The 18533-nt window shown below is 41.7% G+C and overlaps 1 protein-coding gene across 4 annotated transcripts in view; it reads left to right on the top strand.

The window, feature by feature from the left end:
• Positions 1-18533, top strand: part of phactr3b (phosphatase and actin regulator 3b) — a 55080-nt gene that overhangs the window by 10159 nt on the left and 26388 nt on the right. The window contains exons 1-6 of one of the 4 annotated variants that reach the window (XM_005933469.2): positions 7367-8458; positions 15278-15436; positions 15568-15642; positions 15782-15922; positions 16859-17089; positions 17163-17370. In XM_005933469.2, coding sequence (XP_005933531.1) covers positions 8419-8458; positions 15278-15436; positions 15568-15642; positions 15782-15922; positions 16859-17089; positions 17163-17370 — 854 coding nt within the window. In that variant the 5' untranslated portion in view covers positions 7367-8418. Of the gene's footprint in view, positions 1-7366; positions 8459-9814; positions 10180-10230; positions 11367-15277; positions 15437-15567; positions 15643-15781; positions 15923-16858; positions 17090-17162; positions 17371-18533 lie in introns of those variants that run through there. The other 3 variants (XM_005933471.2, XM_005933470.3, XM_005933467.3) reach the window with 3 other exon arrangements.

The following is an 18533-nucleotide window of genomic DNA, read 5'->3' as shown; positions in this document are numbered from 1 at the left end:
TTACCGTATTGTGTGTGTATAACCTCTTTTTAAGTTTTGTGGATATTATACATGGTTATGCTGAGGATATGTCGGCCAATTTCCACTGGAAATGCCTTTTGGTTAAACTGTCAGCAAGGAATTTGCATTTGCACTGTTACATTTTTATATAACTTTAATGCACATAAAAATCAGCTGCTTGTTTAAGTGAAAATACATTGATGTTTTTTTGCACTAATAAAGTTGTGGAGTTGTAAAGTATTTTGTCTAGTGTCAATTATATTGTCAGTTATATCGTTATCGCAAATTTTCAAATGTATATCGTGATAAATATTTTTGGTCATATCGCCCTGTTCTAGTGGTGAGTACCCGTGCATATTTGAAAAGCACTTTATAAAGCGCTTTAGAAGAGTCAGTTGGGTCTGAAGGCTACAAGTTCAAATTTTAAAAAGAGGTGTATAGTATTCCCGAGTACTTCAAGTCATTTTAGCATAACACAGCGGGGTTAAACTGTTAGGGGCTATAAAATGTGTACGTTGCATAATGGGTGATGTAAGCACTTGGGTTTGTCAACGGAAACAAATAAGAAATAAGAAAAGGTCTCTGGTTCTGGTTTTGAGCAACAACCTTGCGGCCTGAAAATTTAAGCCAATGGGAGAAGTTCCAAAATCTGCAGTTCCTTGTGTGGCGACTTGAGTCAGTCTTCACAGACACAATTTAAGAGCACAAATAAACACGTTTAGAGTCTGTACAAGGAGCAGTTTTGGGCTCTATAACTATTTACCATTATATATATTTTTGTTTATAGCTCACATGTTTAGCTTTTGTTTGGGCTCAGGCTTAAGGTTCAAGGTAGCCAGCAGCTGTCTCCTCAATTTTATCCCCAGACCTGGCCCTGTGCTGTTAAGTGAGTGGACCAGTTCTTCCCGTAATGTGCTGTATGTATTGCTGATACGCTGCATCGCATTCAAAAATCAAAACACTGAGTTTTTTTTGTTTATATTAGTTACAAAATATCAAAATTAGGCATTACAAACATAAAATAAGCAATATGAGTAAATAAAAGAAGTGCTACTGGAGCCCCTCAAACACCACAATCATTTCATGGTTTGAAATGATTGCAAAACAATAGAGAAATCGAAATATTATGCTTAAAATATCAGTTCAGGCACTTGGGCAGGTTTAGGAAAAAATACATCAATGTATATTGTTAATGTCTTCAAAATAAAATCCTCTGATTACTTTTTCAAACCTATCTAAAGTGCCTGGACTTGGATTTCTTGTGCAATTTTTGGAGCATAATGTTTTACAAAATATGCAATGTGGACTTAAACAGTAAAAGGTAATCAGCTTAAATTCTCAGAAATGTGAATTATGCTCTCCGTACTTTCACCACGTACAAAGTACTTAGGGCCTATTTGATAACGAATGGAAAGGAAGGACTGCAGAGCTGGTGATAATTCTATGTTTTGTCCTCACAATTTGCTGTTTTTAAACTTCAGGGCAGAAACATAATTTCCTAATCAGAGTGGTTAAGGTTAAAAAGCTTTAGCAAACTGACACAGTGGACTGGTAAGGCTTCTGACTTTGAAACTGAAACCCGAGAAACTTCCCGAGCAATTTGACCATCTCGGTGAATGAAGAGGGAGCTCTCTGGCATAAGGATGTAATTAACATCAAAGCAATAACATGTGATGATGTGCTAATTCTTTTTCAGGGCAGGTTTTTCCCCTCTCATAGAAAAGATGAATATAAATAGGCTGATAGTCTTTGTCTCTTTGTCTCCGAGTACACACTTGATTGAACGGCAGCACAAACACGACTGGTATGGATGTACCATCCCCTCCCCGCTGCACGCACCCACACGCTACTGTCTCCCCTCCCCCCAGCTACAAAACAAAATCTCCACAAAAGCAAGGATGTCTCCCGTACACTGGGACTTTAACATGCTTCTCTGGTGCGTTTGAGTCCTCGACAGTATCTGCAAAATTAAAAACAGAGTGGCGGTGAAGCCGTGCCCAGAGAGATGAATGGCTTGTGGCTTGTATTTATTGCTCTGCATGCTGCCCACAGTAAGCTTAATGTTTTCACACCAAACAGAGCTTCACTTTTGTGCCTTACTGTGATCTCTCTGCCTCTGATCTGCACTGCAATGGAGCAACCCTGGCTTTACTGCATGTTTGTAGTAATAGTTTATGCATCTCGTGTCTTAACGTGAGCTTACCGTTTGCTATATGTGTAACGGAGACAGAGATGTACCCTGCGACTGGGCCAGACATGCTGGGGGAAGCGATTCGAGTTAAGCTGTCAGCCATTTACACATAATGTATCTTTTATGAATGTTTCATGTGCTGACCTAATTCCTTTCAGAGCCGAGTAAAAGCAATATGTTGCACATGAGAAGACACCAGAGCATCCAGCTGATCCTTTTGACATCCTCGGCCCACGACGAGGGGATAGGAAGGGTCGGCCAAATGGAAACAGAGCTGCGATGTGAAAGTCGAGAATAGAGGCTGTAGACCGCCCCGGCAGAGTTATTTTCAGCCATTTGTTTCTACAAAATCTACACTGCATCCCACAGAGATGGGGAATAAAACAAACACACAAGCAGATACTGTACTTTGCTCTCCGCCTTACGTGTAATTAAACCGCGCGCTTAAGCCTAGAGTTAAGAGACTGATCACTCTGACAGACTTGAATGTTTCAGCAGTGTTAAACAAGGACGAGGATCAGGAAGAGGAGGGGGAGGAGGGGGTGCTGCAGCTGCAGAAATCAGTGTGGGTGCTGTTGCTGAACTCCATCTAGAATTAAGTAAAATCAAACTGCTGTTCCAATGTGACGAGAGCTAACCCAAAGAAATTCATGCAGGGAAAAAGTGTGGCTGCTCAGAGTCGTCTCAAAACACAGATGTGTCACGTTATGTGATTACAGTGACAAACCTGTTTGATTTCATGAGCTTGCCAGACTACTGCGAGAGCAATTAGTCGCATCACTGATGGACGCGATACCGGAGGCTGTCTTCACAAGTAAATGAGCAAATTCAGTTTGTGTTTACGTTCACCTAACTGGAAGCAGACATCACATTTATGATCCTTGTAGTAAGAAATGCGAAGGCCTTGTAGGGAGCATGTCAGGTTTGATAGAAGGGTCTTTTGGTTTCATCAATCTTTTCAATGATTGTCGTGCCAGGAGGCACTGAGGACCACAACAAAACTTTCAGCTGTACAACTGAGGAAGCTTCCGACGGTAGTCCGTTAGATGTTCAGGTTTGTTTAGGATCATTGTTCTGATGTAGTGGCCATCTCTCTTCTAACAGTACAATAGTAAAAAAAACCTTACTGGAAGGATGTGAGGTTTGATACCTGCGATCGTGGCTCAAGAGTTGGGAGTTCACCTTTTAATCGGAAGGTTGCCGGTTCGAGCCCTGGCTCAGACAGTCTCGGTCGTTGTGTCCTTGGGCAAGACACTTCACCTGCTGCCTACTGGTGTTGGCCAGAAGGGCCGATGGCGCGATATGGCAGCCTGGCTTCTGTCAGTCTGCCCCAGGGCAGCTGTGGCAACAACTGTAGCTTGCCTCCACCAGTGTGTGAATGGGTGGATGACTGGATGTGTAAAGCGCTTTGGGGTCCCTAAGGGGGGACTAGTAAAAGTGCTATACAAATAAGCTCTTTTGTCTTACCCTTGTATGCAGAAGCTCGGGCTGCTGCGAAAGGCTTCGTAAGATGAACTGATCTCCAAAAGGTGTATAATACAGGCATTTTCATTCTAAACAAGCCAAAATGACACTAATATTGTCTTTTAAAAACATGCAGGTTTACTGAACTGGCCAAAATAGCGTGTGACCCCGATGGTATAACATGTAAGTAAATCTTGATGCTTCTAATTTTAAAATCTACTTTACACTTATACAGACAGGCTTGTAGATCTAATGTAGTCCTGTTTTAAGTATTTGTGCATGCTTTACAGTTTATTGAATGGGGAAAGGGGGCCCACTGATATTGCTAATTAGAGGCCACGGATATCTGTGCTACACCACTGCTTTTGTGCTCCAGCCTTATTAAACTTTAATCACAGCAGAGGCAGATGAAACATAGTAATAAAAGTGGTCACCTAATGTTAATTGTTTGGTTGCATAACAATATTAAGCAATAATTGAAGACGGCACTGATTAATGGCCTCCTGCCATAGAGCTCTCAAACGGGAAAATGTGTTGATCAGACAAAAAAAACCCAAGACCAGTTTTGAAGACATCAGCTAGTGTTCTGGGAAGACGATTAAACCAATAAATTAAAATAAAATTTAAAAAATCGATAAAGTACGCTCTTGCTCTGCCCAGGCAGCATCCTGGCCTCCTCCCAACCTTGAAACCTCTCCTTCAGAGGAATCCCAGAGACTGTTTTGTTTGCAGCTCACACACTCTACACACTCAAGACTGTGTCTTCCCCACTGCTACAGTCCCCCCATCTGTCACTGTGACACTGCACTGGCTCCAAGGCTATGCAGGCTGTGGTTGTACCTGATGAATGATTAAGCAGATTTAAAGGGGGCCAGGGCAGAAGTGGAGTAGCAGCAGCAGAGGCCTTTAGGAGCACTTACCTTTTAAATGTGGCTGCACTGCCACGGTGCAAAGCCTGCTTTGGAGTGAAATGCCACAGAGTCAGTCTCCTACGGCCTGTGGAGCTGCTTCCAGCCTGGCATGGTTTGCCTCGTGAATCGCTGCCTTAATGTAGAGTTTGTAAGCAGTTCATGTATCATTTGTGTCTTTGTGAGCACATATTTGAATGATACGCAGCTTTAAAAAAAATAATTAAAAAAAGTGTAGTTAAATGTGTAGTTTAAATAGAAATGAGAAATCTGAATACGAATATCAGACTAATTTGATTATTCAACATTACTTTTCGTTAACCCTCATGTGCCTTCTGATTCGGTTACTTTGTGGCTTATCTCTGATGCTCAGAAGCTCTCACTCCAAAGAGAATGTGACCATGCTGCTGCTGAGGCTTGCAATCAATTTTAAAGTGCTTTGGTGCAAATTGCTCCACAAATGGACAGTCCATAACTGCAGGTTTGAGCATTTATACTGCTGATGTACAGCACGTTTCTCCATCTCCCTCATCCCCCCTGTGACTGCACCACAGTTAAATTCACTCTACAGATACACACAAACATAAAAAAGTGCATACATCTACACGTCGCTGCCAGTGATCATTTACAGTCATCAACAGTAAAAATGCAAAAGCGCCCTAATGATGTGACATCTTATGTTATGCAGTTTTACATCATCTGCAGCAGCAGATTGAACGTGCAAGGGAACGTCAACACGTGTTGGTGCTATGTCTTTATCATGATATGACGGCAGTGTCATTGCAGAGCTGAGCATAAATTTAACTGAACAGTAAAATGACACCATTAAATAAATGCAGAATTATTAGAAATATTTGATCCTCCTGTTTGTGAACAGACAACTGACACAGGCTCACTTTGGCACTGAGGGAAAGTTTAAATATCATAAACGAGTTAAAATTGACACTGAACTTTACAATGGAGCAGTTTGCATACATGCGACTCGTGCTTGTCTCACTCTTATTGCAAATTGTGTTACCTAATTAGCAAATTCATCTTCGTGATATCCCAGTGTGAAACTTCTTTCAAGACCTGTGGTTTGAAATGAATGAACAAAGTAATTATAGCTGTTTTTCCTTTGGGCATCTCCACTTCAGGGCCCATGGTACAGATATTTTAAGGCGGATATTAACTCTCTTGTCTATTCCTAGATGGGTAGACCCACTGCTGACCTTGTAGTCACACAATTTAAATTGCTTAATTTAGTTTATCTGAAGTGATTCATTAAAAATCATTACAGTTGAAATCAGAAACACAGCAGCCGTGTTTAGCCCCCTTTCCTTTCACCAGAATTAATTCAACTGTGTTGATATTGGATTTAATGTTGCTTTAACTGCCAGTGATAGCTGCTCTGCAGCCGTGTTACTAGCAGTTTGTTGAAACCTCTGGGAGGTGCACAGCGATTACAGCAGAGGTATCGCTCATAACTATGATTTGGGAAAGAGGGCTGGTGTTTATGAATCCTAGAGAAGCAGACATACAAATGACTTTGTTTCCACTGAAGGGCGGTTACGATCAGGCTTTCTATCATCATAAAACAGGAAGTTTATGCATATGCCCATGCAAAGTAGGTTTTAATGTTCTCTATGTTGCCTGTTTGAGCCTCTACTACAAAGTACACACTGCATTTCTTTGCATTCTCTTCTTTGTGTAGGTCTGACTTCCCCTTTTCAACTAAGGTACTAACACAACCCTGACAGATGTGCAATTCTGAAAATAATAGTACTTTATACAACATATAGAGCCTATTAAATTAAAATGAACTATTGGTAATTCTGTCAAAAATATGACTCTGATTATGTCATCACCTCACACGGCTGCATGGGCCCCTGAATATAATAACAAGCTGTAGACTCCAAAAATACAAAGCATTAGTGCGACGTCTTGCAGTATAATCAACAATATATAACTGCACACAAGATGTACAGTAATATATTAAAGTCCTTCTAGAGGAAATTCTGTCACCTGGCACCCATCTTGAAAAATACCTACATGCACTTAAGTGGTTATGTTGATGCATATCTTCATGAAACTGAGATAAAGACAACATATAGAATCATAAGTCAAATCTGATGACTTTCCCTTAAAACAAGATTATAAGAAATCTTTCTGCACCACAGATTTAAATTCAGTGTTCTCCCAGTGCTGTGTTTCTCTTTATGTCTCTGGCATTAAAATTGGACAGTTTGTATCTATAAATGTACAAAGGTGCAATTTCCTATTAAAATGTCCCCGTGCACGATATCAGAGCCCACACTGACACTCCACAGTGGGAAGCAGCCATCACTGAAAATATTAATGACACGTCGTGACTTTTTCCAGCTGTGACAACAAGCGATTTGTTTAATATGAATGCTAAAAATTGTCTTTATTAATAATAATAATAATAATCTTTAGCTGTAGCTACTGAAGCAGTGCCTTTAATATTTCTACATGTGGGCTTACATAATGGGGTATAGTCTTGTTTTTTCATCTCCAAGTTAGCCAGCTTGAGGTCATGTGTCAGTTCCTTATTAACTGGTCAAAATGTGCTCGCGCAACCTTTTGGCCCGCCTCCCGTCCTCGGCCATATTAAATGAAGCCTTGTAAATATTGAATGAGACGCTATTCGGTGAGTACCCTACATCCTTGTTTATATTCTTTGCTGACTGCTAGTGTGTCCCTAAGGAGATATCCAGCCACGGACTTTCATCATCTCTGATGTAACTCGGCTCTTCCTGCTGTTAATGTATGAGGGGCCCTCTGAAGGATCGATGAGAAATCACAAAAGACTTTATTTACACATAAGTGATGTTTGATAAATTATTAAATCATCTGTGTTTCAAGCAGACTTTACGGAAGTCGAGGAAACGTATCTTTAAGAATAGATCTAACAAGAAAGGTTGCCTATTTAAAAATATGCACAGGAAAAATTGAAAGTGGTAACCCTGTGTTCTTGCAGTGGCAGCTGTACTGTCTGAACAAGAGGCTTGCAGTTACCAGTGTGGACATATTTATCTCTTTATCACCAGTCATTTTTCCTGTGGTATAAATATCTGTCCTCAAGTAGGTGCCTGATCTTTTTATATTTACTTGCTATTGTCTGTTTGACTAAAGGACAAACTTGTGAACCGGTGATTTTCTTTCCTCTAGCCCAAACACCAGGCTGACTTTGAGGGCTTTGAGTGACGTCGCTTAACTCTTTCGACACATGTTCACATTAGGTTGAACTTTGGTGACTTCTTGACTCTTTGTCTAGCATCATTGTGGCCATTTAACAAATTGTGACCATTAAGCATTAAAGCACCTCTTTAAACTTAACTGAGCACTTAAACATTTGGTGATGGGAATTTTTACTATTTTTAAACATCATATAGACTTTGTGGTTAATGAAACTGAGATATTAGCTTTCATGATAATCATAATGGTTAGCTGAAACAAAGCACCAACCTCAAGAGCTGAAAAATCAAACAAATATGAAAGTGATTTTAAAAGATTGCAGTTCCTCAAATGGCCCCTTGAGGCTGCTTCCAATGGTGAATCAGTCCACGAAAACGCGCCCATTTTAATTCTTTTATCAAGCATTTTTGCAGCATTGTACAAGATAGTTTGGGCGTCTGTGGTTACTTAAACATAAGTGTCCCCTTATAATGATAAACAAGTTTTAAAAGGGGGAAAAAACTCATTTACATGGATACTGGTGAGGTTCAAAGTTAGGGGTGTGGTTGTTTGGCTTGACAGGTTGGTTTACCCAGACAGCTGTTGCCCATTACGGTCTGCTAGGCCTCAATTATTACACCTCACCTCTTTTTGGAGTATTTTAATGGGTTTAAGAGTATGGCTTGCTCTTTGGTTCCAAGAACACCCCGTCTAAGAGGTTTGTGCTTCATTTTTGGTGAATTAAATTCTAAAATTTTATCAGTCTGTTAATTAGCAGAGGTGAGGTGTATTCTTTGGATCCCTACATGAAAGATAGGAGTAGCTACTATGACATCCCATTTTGAAGCCTTGAAATGAGTGTTTCCAGTCTTTGTTTTGAAACAGTAAAGGTTTAAGGCAGGGGTGTCCTACAGGTTTTAGATGTGTCCTTGATCCAACGCAGCTGATTTAAATGGTTAAATTACCACCTCAACATGTCTTGAAGTTCTCCAGAGACCTGGCAATGAACTAATCATTTTATTCAGGTGTGTTGACCCAGGGTGATATCTAAAATCTGCAGGACACTGGCCCTCGAGGCCTGGAGTTAGACACCCCTGGTTTAAGGCATTTCCATTGGCTTCTTTTTATTGTGAGAAAGACTCAGAAGTTCATGTTAGTGTCTAAGTTGTGGATGCAGCTTGCTCAGCACTTCAGCTTCTGGTCTACTAAAAAAGACACTAAGCTGCTCTGCTGCTATAGAGTCCAACACCAATAAGTGATGTCATGGTGGCTTTGTCCATCTTTTATATGCAGTCTTTATATGTGGTCTTTATCTACAGGGGCGATCGTGGCTCAAGAGTTGGGAGTTCGCCTTGTAATCGGAAGGTTGCCGGTTCGAGCCCGGCTTGGACAGTCGTTGTGTCCTTGGGCAAGACACTTCACCTGTTGCCTACTGGTGGCGGTCAGAGGGCCCAGTGGTGCCAGTGTCCGGCAGCCTCGCCTCTGTCAGTGCGCCCCAGGGTGGCCGTGGCTACAATGTAGCTGCCATCACCAGTGTGTGAATGGGTGGATGACTGGATATGTAAAGCGCTTTGGGGTCCTTAGGGACTAGTAAAGCGCTATATAAATACAGGCCATTTACCATTTACAGTCCGTTTTCAATTAATTTTTAAATCCCCAAGAGCAAATTTAAACCCATACAATTTAATCCCATTCATTTAAAGCAAGTGTAATCTAGGTGTTTTTAACATTATATCCCCCTGAGAGCCAGCCTATTCCTTTATGTCCTCTCTAATGGACATTTGTTTTTGGTCCATATCTTTTGACTTATTTGAGCTAGTCCAGATGACCTTAATAGAGAACATCCTGGACTTTCCATTGATATCTCATGTATTTGGGCGGGCTATTAAAGGCTATTTTAGGATACAAAAAAAAAAACATGTACAAAAAGCATTAAAATCCCTTTACATTAATTATTATATATAGTAATGCATATATGACGTATATTATACATTAAACCCTGTTAATGTTAAACCTGTAGTCGCGGCTAAGCAGCTGTTAACAGCGTGTATGTTTGCTACTGTACTACATGCACAGTACAGTGTGTCAGAGTGTATTGGTGTATTTGCCCTCCTCCTCCCGGCGGAGGGGCGGGGTCCATATGATTGCACATCAACACTCACGGCTAGCTGCAGACGCAACTCGGTCGCTCACACTTTCTCCACTTTCAGCTCACTCCTGGCGTTCCCGTAGCTGTTTAAACAACGTTTCCGCAACTTTTAGGAAGAGGAAATTTGAACATAAAGTATTTTTTAAATTATTATCATTGTGTGGTAATTTAAGAAAGAAAAAGAAGAGGAAGAGAAACCATCAGTCTCTGGTTCAGGCGCTCCGCTCTTTGGGAAGATATGATGTGAGCACCGAAGCTGCAGGAGGACTGGATAACCGCGCATCCTTTAAGTAAGTGCTTCACGCCTCACCGGCACGGATTTATGGCTCGTGGAGATTAATAACCCCTAACATAGTGCTGCTCTTTTACCTTTTTTTGCGCGGGGGTCATACGCTGCTTGCCTACCGTGGATATCATTTTCCTCTGATAATCTTATTGTGACCCGTAGCGTTCAGCAGCTATCCTGTACCTAATATTGTTGTTCTTTCACTGCTATGACTCTACAGATGAACGACTCTTTGGGGACTTTAGGTGTAACATTACTGGAAACGACCTCTCCCTGCTGACTGACTGTTTTTATGTTATCTGCAGCACTAAACTCATGACAGATCATTTGTAGTGTAAGTGATGAGGCTGTTGTAACATTTCCAGGAGCTCTGTGTTTCCCATCCTCAGCAGCCTCATTATGTGCACAGCTTTTCTCTAGGTTACTGTGCACACACTACAGAATCTGACTTTCACCACTTGTTTTTTTTTCTTTGCTCCAAAACCCTCCACCAAACAAGTGTCCTGCATTTGCAGAAAGCCATGCTGACGCCCTTACCACTTAAATAAATATTTTAGCATTAGTTGTACAAATGAAACATGCAGCATCTCCCTGACTTACATTATGCACACTTGCACGCTGAGACGCGATTGGCTGCAGCTCAGCGTCTCTCCGTGTGGCAACAAGCCTTCCCCATCCACCCAGCAACTCCCTATTCCTCATGCTGTGGTGAGTCTCTCTGCCTCTGAGGGCCCTTTCTGCAGCATCCGACGTGGTAACCATGGCAACGGAGCCTGACCCTGGGCATGCTTACTACAGGCTTGACCTGGATTTCTCTCTACATGCCAGGCAGGAGCGCATGACTTGGGCAACTGACCCGCTTCTCACATTGATTGGCTGTCGAGCAGTGAGATCAGAGGCGACGATACGCTGCTTGTTCAACGAATCAATGAACTCACTTGTGATTGGCTTTGTGTCACTGGGTGTCTGAGTAATGTGTTTGTAATGTTAACACATTTGGTAATGCTGTTCTGGGAGACGAGACGGGTGCTTTGCCAGTTTTTCTAAGATGAAGACTGGCTTTTCTTTCTTTTCTTTTTTTTTTTCTTTTTTTTTTTGAATTAATCTAATGTGCCAGTAGGTTTAATCGTTTTGGATTGTGCACTAATGCTTGGGGGGAAAAAAGACATCTGAAGATGATTTCTAATCCGTGTAAGTTAAGATGATCTCTGGCTTCTTGATGCTTGGTTTTGGAGGATTTGAGCTTAATAATTAATTATTTTTAATTACATATTTAAAAATTTTCTAAAATTAATTTTTGTTTAGCACTTTTGCGTCACATGCCTGGTTTCATATCCACCACCTGGCTGGTTTCTGTGTGGAGTTTGCACGTTCTTCCTGTGTTTGCGTGGGTTCCCTCTGGGTACTCCGGCTTCCTCCCAGAGTACAGAGACATGCAGTTAGTGGGGTTAGGTTAATGGGTGATTCTAAATGCTAAATTCCCCTTGCTGCAAATTTTGAGTGTAAATGCTTGTTTGTCTCTCTGTGTAAACCCTGTGACAGGGGCAGCCTGTCACCCCGGCAACCCTGAATTGAATAAGTGGAAGAGAGAGAAATTAATTTATTACGAAATTCTGTCCTTATTTTTTTTACTTTTAACTATTTACTTCTCTTCATTCCAGGGAAACAAAGCAATCTTTGTCAAAAATGACTGTGTTAAAGGTACTTTTTGTAAAAAACTTCTATAAACGACAGTTAAAACATTGACCACAAGATGGCAGTGTTTTAAATGAAAATGTTAGTGTAGTTGCCTGCTGCGCCAGAATTAAATGCATAGTACTGTGCAAAAGTCGTGAGCCACCCCTCATTTGATCATATTTTGCTAGGAAACGGGACATAGGTGCATTGATTTATTGAAATATGCAAATACAAAAAATAAGAAAAAAACTGAGTTTATTCATTTCTAACAAGCTTGAAAGTCAATATTTGGTACGAGCACCTTTATTCTTCAACACAGCTTGAAGTCTCTTGGGCATCTTTCTTATCCTTTCTTCAAGTTGTCTTAAGGAATGGTTCTCCAGGCTTCTTGAAGGACATTAAACGCTCTTCTTTGGACACGATCTCACGCTGCTTCAGTAATGTTGAGCTTCGTGCTCTTGGGAGGCCAATGCATGACTGATAGTGATCCACTGTGTGTTTTTCTATCCAGGCATACTTTTACTGTACTGGCAGTGTGTTTGGGAGCCTTTGCCAATGAGATGCATTCCAGATTCTTCGGATTACTCTTTTGTGTTTATAATTCTATAATTTTAGACAACAACATGACTGAATTAGAGCTGCGAACCATGACTGAGCTTCCACCTTGTTTTAGAGACAGGAGGCACTCACAGTTGTACCCCTCTCCTCATTTCCATAGTGGTTATTGATTTAACCACAATTTTCAAATTTGGATTCATCACTTCATGAGACCTGTTGCCACTAACTTTCAGGTCTTGTGTAATTTGGCACACCTCGGTTTCATCCCATGAACTTGGTGCTTTTTTTCTACTTGAACGATTCACGATTCACAGTGTTAAGTAGCAAGGACTGGACTGAAAATGAGTGAAGAATCAGCCAATTTCTAAAGAACTTTAGCAAGATTGTTCCGTTGGATGTGGAAGATATGTTCCTGATATGCACCTGTTTGGCAGATACAGTTTTTCCTGCTTTTTAAATGGAGTTTTTTTTTAGTATTTATTTCCCTCTTTGTTCCAGGGAAACACAGAATTCCTGATAAGCAAAGTGACCACACAGTGTTGAATATCTAGCTAGCACAAAACTGCAGATAAATATCGGCTACATATAACTGTATTAAAATGTTAGTGTGTTTGCTCATGCTGATGTCACTGGGACCGGCTGCAGATATTCAGTCGATATTTCTGCACATCCTTAGTTTCAAATATCAGCTGATTTTTGACCTTTTTTGTGTTACATTTGCTTGCCTTGCCTCCACACAGACACACACCCGCCCACCTGTGGAATTTCCTGGTATAAATAGCGGCACATTCAATGTCTTCCTCTTACTGTGTAATTCGAGTGTATATGTAATTCATTTCTGGAGGGATAAGTGAGCAGATGTTGTGGATTTAGTCGCCTTTGACAGAAAATGGAAGTGTTCATAGATCCGTCGCTGCGCAGCCCACGGCTCAGCTGTAAGATCCCCGAGGTGTCAGCTTGTTGTCGGAGCCAGACTGTGTAGGAGTGCCTATTTCTGTCCTCTCTCTCTCTCTCTCTCTCTGTGTGTCTCTCTGCCACTCGGTGCATCATGACTGAAGTCAGCACGGTCAGCCTCTTTGCTTCTCTGCCTGTCAATGTGAACCCTCGTATGCAGCTTAGCGTGCAGACTTAAGAGCACTCGAAGGAGTCAGAGTACCTGCTAAGAGGGAGAGCCATTGATTGAGTTTGTCTGTCGCAAGAGATCAAAGCTTCAGTGCAAAATTAGTCTATATGCAAAATGTGAATCTGCAGCTGTTTAGATTGTTGCTCTGAAGCAGTGAAATATTTTTAATTTGCAGCTTTGCAGATGTGAAGATTTCCTTGCCCTGCTTGCCCTCAGTGAAGACTAGAAGCCACTAATACAAGTGATTAGTCATCACGCAGCGATGATATTAATTTGGTTATTTTTAAAAAGTAATATAATATAATAACTCTGATATTCCTCATTAATTGTGAGTGGTGTTAATTCAAAGTGGACACATTTAGGAACCGCAGGAACAGAGAAACCACATCGGCTCATAAGGATTCCTTCCAAACACAAGTTTGTCCAGGATTTACAGGCCTGTGATTTTTCTCCAGGCTTTCTGAAGCTCTTTCAAAGTTTCTCTTTATCACTCATTTTCAATCCAGCCCTCGTAACTGTCCAATATCAGAGGATTTTCTTTTTGTTTGTTGAGCCACTTAACTCTGGTGGGCAGTTAATACAAATAAATAATAAATAAATGAAAATACTGACAATAAATTAGTTTAAATGAAAAAAAAACCCCTCTGGTCTTACTTTTCTTGACAGAGTACATAATTGCAAACTTGAGCATCTTCACAGACTGATAACTTTAGCATATTGGATAAAATAAAAATGACAAAGCTGAACTTTGGGGAGATCATCTGCAGCTGAAGGTAATGTTATTGCAATACTCAGCTTATTGCGATTTTTAACATTTTGCAATAACATCGTATCGTGAGTGAAATTCTGTGATAATATCGTATACCACTGGTAGACATACATCTTTATAGTGTGTTATGAAGGTTTCTCGTTTTTAACAGTGTCAGCTTGAGCTCTGGGAAATCTTGGTCAGCATCTAAACTATTTTAAACTATTTTCTGGTCTTTTATTGAGGGGAAAAAGGAAATAATATGCAGTGTTTCCTTGCAGTCTTGCATTAATGGAGTAATTATTCAACCACTGACAGAACATGAATTGTAAAAACTTGAATCACCTCTTTTCAAAAGCAGCCCTTCCAACACGCGCTCATCAGTATCCAAAAATAAAAACAAACGCCGGACTAAAAGAGACAACAAAAATAAACAGTGGGGGCTCGGAGGCGGGCAGGAGGTTCTAAAGGGCTGTCAGTAGCTGCATGCAGGATTTGTACGACTCTGTCACTAGTGCACGATGTTTCGCACGCTGATGTTTACTTCACTGAGAGAAGAGTGCAGGCTGAAATGGTGTAAAATCAGTGTGGAGTCAGGCTGCAGATGTCTGCTCTGATGACCTAAGGAGAGGCATTCGAGCTGAAGCTGATTTTATTTATTCCCTGCCTGTGTTTCAAGACGTCGTTTAAAAGCCTTCCATTGTGTGTGTGCTTTGGGGCCGGCGAGGTCTGGCTGCCATCGAACCATGTGAGTCACACGGCAACAATGCGATTCTCTGTCCTCTCCCCTCAGCACCGCTTCTCCTCAGAAATGAGGCTGGAATCAATAAGGTGTTTGCAGCCAGTGACCCACATTTACTGCTCTCAGATGATGAGAGGTTATCGGTAAACGAGGGATTCAAGAAATTCCTCCAGTCCTCACCATGATGTCGTGAGCGCCTGGGTGGATTTTGTTTTCTCAGCCCGTGTTAAAGGCAGCTGTGTTCTGTATTGCAGATGTGATGGACCAGCAGAGGGCTCTGCATTCAGGTTGCCTGGTCTCAGGGGTCCGTACGCCTCCCGTTCGCCGCAACAGCAAGCTGGCCAGTCTGGGACGCATCTTCAAGCCCTGGAAGTGGAGGAAAAAGAAAAACGAGAAGCTGAAGCCCACAGGAGGTGAGTGTGACGCCGTGCACGTCCACGGGTGGCGTTAAACGCTGAAAGCCATAACATGCAAATAGTCCCACGCGCTCTCATTTCCTTATGCAGTCTGAGGACCGGTTTGATTAATGTTTGTGTTCGTGTAGCGGTGGAGAAGAAGGCAGCTGTACGGCAGAAGAGAGATGACCTCGTCAGGAGGAACCCCGGGGAGACCGAGACAGGTGCAGAACCACAGATGAACACATGTTAGCGCACTAGCACACATATGACTCCAGGCTTTGCACGGTTCACTTGCTCAGCCGCATGAGGCCTAAACTGCCACGCAGACTCATTCCTGTCGCCTCTTTGTGCTATGTGCAGAGTCAGATCTTGCTTGTGGGGGTAACAGTGAGGACCTGGACACCCCCCCTCACTCTGACGGTGAGGACAGAGACGAGGAGCCGGTGGCACCGCTGGCCAACACTAATGAAGACCTGGGCAGTGATTTAGAAAGCTCAACAGGTACAGCGATGTAGGCTCAGGCTTTGTGTTCACCTTGTTGCTAGCACTATTTTCTTTTTATACATATCCTGTATCTGCCTCACAAAAATGCTGCTTTATTGCATCAGTTGTGCAAAACTGCTAAACATATTTGTCACATCTCTAAGAAACTTTAGGAAAACTGTTTTTAGCATCTTTTAGCTCATTGTTTTGATTTTATAGCTCATCTGTTTTTTACTGGATAGTCTCACATATGTAAATTCATCACAGCAAACAACAGACCCACACCACGCTGGGGGACACAGGGAAGCATTTATCGTGTAAAGATGGGAATTTCCCAAAACAGTTGGTTTATAACAAATATAAAAAATACAGGAGAGTAAATAAAGGTCACGACTTGACCAAAAGTATGGCTCTTAGCGCTTAGCTAATACTGGCCCCGCCAGTATCTCAGCCAGCTATATTTGCCATTATTTTGGTATATATATTAAAATTAAATAGAAATTCAAAAGAAAGGAAGAGATGAAAAACATTTCAAATATGTTATAAAAGTTTCTGCAACTTCCTTGTTGACATGTGTTCACAAAACAAAGAAAACAACCACCTGATGCGAGTCAGAGTATAAACAAATAATCCATGACTTGTTGTAACAGTGCAACAATTATTTTAAGGGCTCATAAATAACAACACACAACAAATGTCAGAAATCTGTTTGTGTTTCACGTGTCTGAAAGAAAATGTAAAAACATCCACCAATGTTTAAATCGCCAAATATGGATACAGACTCTTCCTTACTTTAGTTTCTATTTTCATCACCTGATTTAAAATAAGTGATATTGATTATAAAATGGGTTTTCCGAGTGCAGTTGCGCTATGTCTCTGATTGTCCACTAGGTGGAGCCAAAGGCTTCAGAAACTCACTAAACCTTTCGGCTTACCTTCGCTGTGTGCTTTCAGTACAAGATGTGACTGAAGTGGCAAAGACAGCAGGTGATCAGAGTCAGAGTGAAGATGGAGAAGATGAAAGCACCTCAATCAGTGACCCCAGCGAAGAGCAGATGCAGGGCCAAGCCGAGGGTATCGAGGGGAAGCAGGAGGCGGCGGTGACCAAGCCTCAGAGACGAGCCAGCACCCCTCCTCCACCCAGCCTGCCTGTCAAACTGCTCACCAGGCTGGGCAGCTTAGAAGGTGCGTCCAGCAGGACTCACACTGATGTAAAACCAGCGTTCGGTATCTGACTCGATGTGTTTCACTTCTCCAGGTGCTCCTCCAGTGCCGGTGAAGAAGTCCCCTGCCACCTTACCCAGGAACTTCACTCTGCCCAAAGACCCTCATGGCTCTCTGTTGAGAGGCAGGATCTCCACACCCACCGGGTCCCCTCACCTCGGGGCGCTGCACCCACAGCTGCCCCCCAGCTGCATCATTGAGGAGCTGCACCGCGCCCTGGCTACCAAACACAGACAGGACAGGTCAGGCTTGATGTGCAGCATTTCCACCACGTCTCTGTTTGTGTAGTTGCCAAAGAACACAAACAGCATTTTGGTCAGTGAATGGATTTGCATTAGTCCTGTTAGACAGAAACTCCCACGACAAAAATGTAACCAATGTGGAAAAAAAAAGACCACAGGCGTCGTGTAAAAAGAGGAAGTATTTCTAAATATATTTCATGTATGGATTTTAAAGACCTGTTTTAAATGATGACCCCTTCAGAACAAAATCCAACTTATAATCAGCTTAATCTCACCAGCAACATATTGGGACAGTTTCTTTTTAACAAGGAGCAGCCATGTCTGACCCCCTCTGACCTTCAGGGGCAGCTGTGCTGTGTGAGGATATGCTTCACGCTCGTCCTTCAGGACATAGTGGAAGGGTTGGAGTCATATGTGAGCGTTACTCACAGACTGGAGCTGCAGGCCAGCAGGCTGTTGATTAGATTTAAAGAAGCAGCCTTCTGTTTGAGTTTGCCTCCCGTTAATGCTGACCCAGACAGTGTGTGCACGTGGACAAAGATGCTAATCTTCAAGTGCTAAAAATGAATGAAATGAGGATAAAATTTGAACTTTTTTTGTATTCTAGTGCAGAAACCAACAAAATGTGAACAAGTGTTTAAAAAAATGAATGAATGGACAATTGATTGTGTTTAGTTTTCTCTAGATTTGCTTTGATGTTGGAGCTTGAACAAGGACGTGCAAGTAAATGCTTCACAGACCTATAGTATTATTGGTATTTTGAGTGTTTATACTTGTGGATGTTTCATTGGCGAGTGTTGTTGTTGTTGTTGTTGTTGTTGTTTTTTTTAGATCTGTAAACCTGTTAGTGAAGCAGAAAACAACAGAGAGGGATTCCCGGTGTATTCAAAGCTTTTCATCTCTTATTTTGCCTTTGGAACCCAAACTGAAGCTTTATGCAGTTTAACGACTGTTTAGTGCTCTGTTTTATAGTTTACAGTCACCTCATGAAGATAAATCAGTCTGTTGTTCCAGTGTCTTGGTCACAGGATTGTTACATTGTGATGCTTTAGTTGTGCGATTTCTGCCTGGGCTGCAGACACAACCTGAACTCTTTAATCACTTCAGTGACTGCTGCTCGACCACGTTCGGTGGTAAACTAACATTTCAGCTGCTCTCTGAAA

The sequence above is a fragment of the Haplochromis burtoni genome, unplaced genomic scaffold (assembly GCF_018398535.1).
Source record: "Haplochromis burtoni strain Fernald_Lab_line unplaced genomic scaffold, NCSU_Asbu1 Contig_97, whole genome shotgun sequence".
NCBI classification, from domain to species: domain Eukaryota; kingdom Metazoa; phylum Chordata; class Actinopteri; order Cichliformes; family Cichlidae; genus Haplochromis; species Haplochromis burtoni.
The sequence above is the reverse complement of the archived record's forward strand: the minus strand, read 5'-3'. Positions and strand labels throughout refer to the sequence as shown.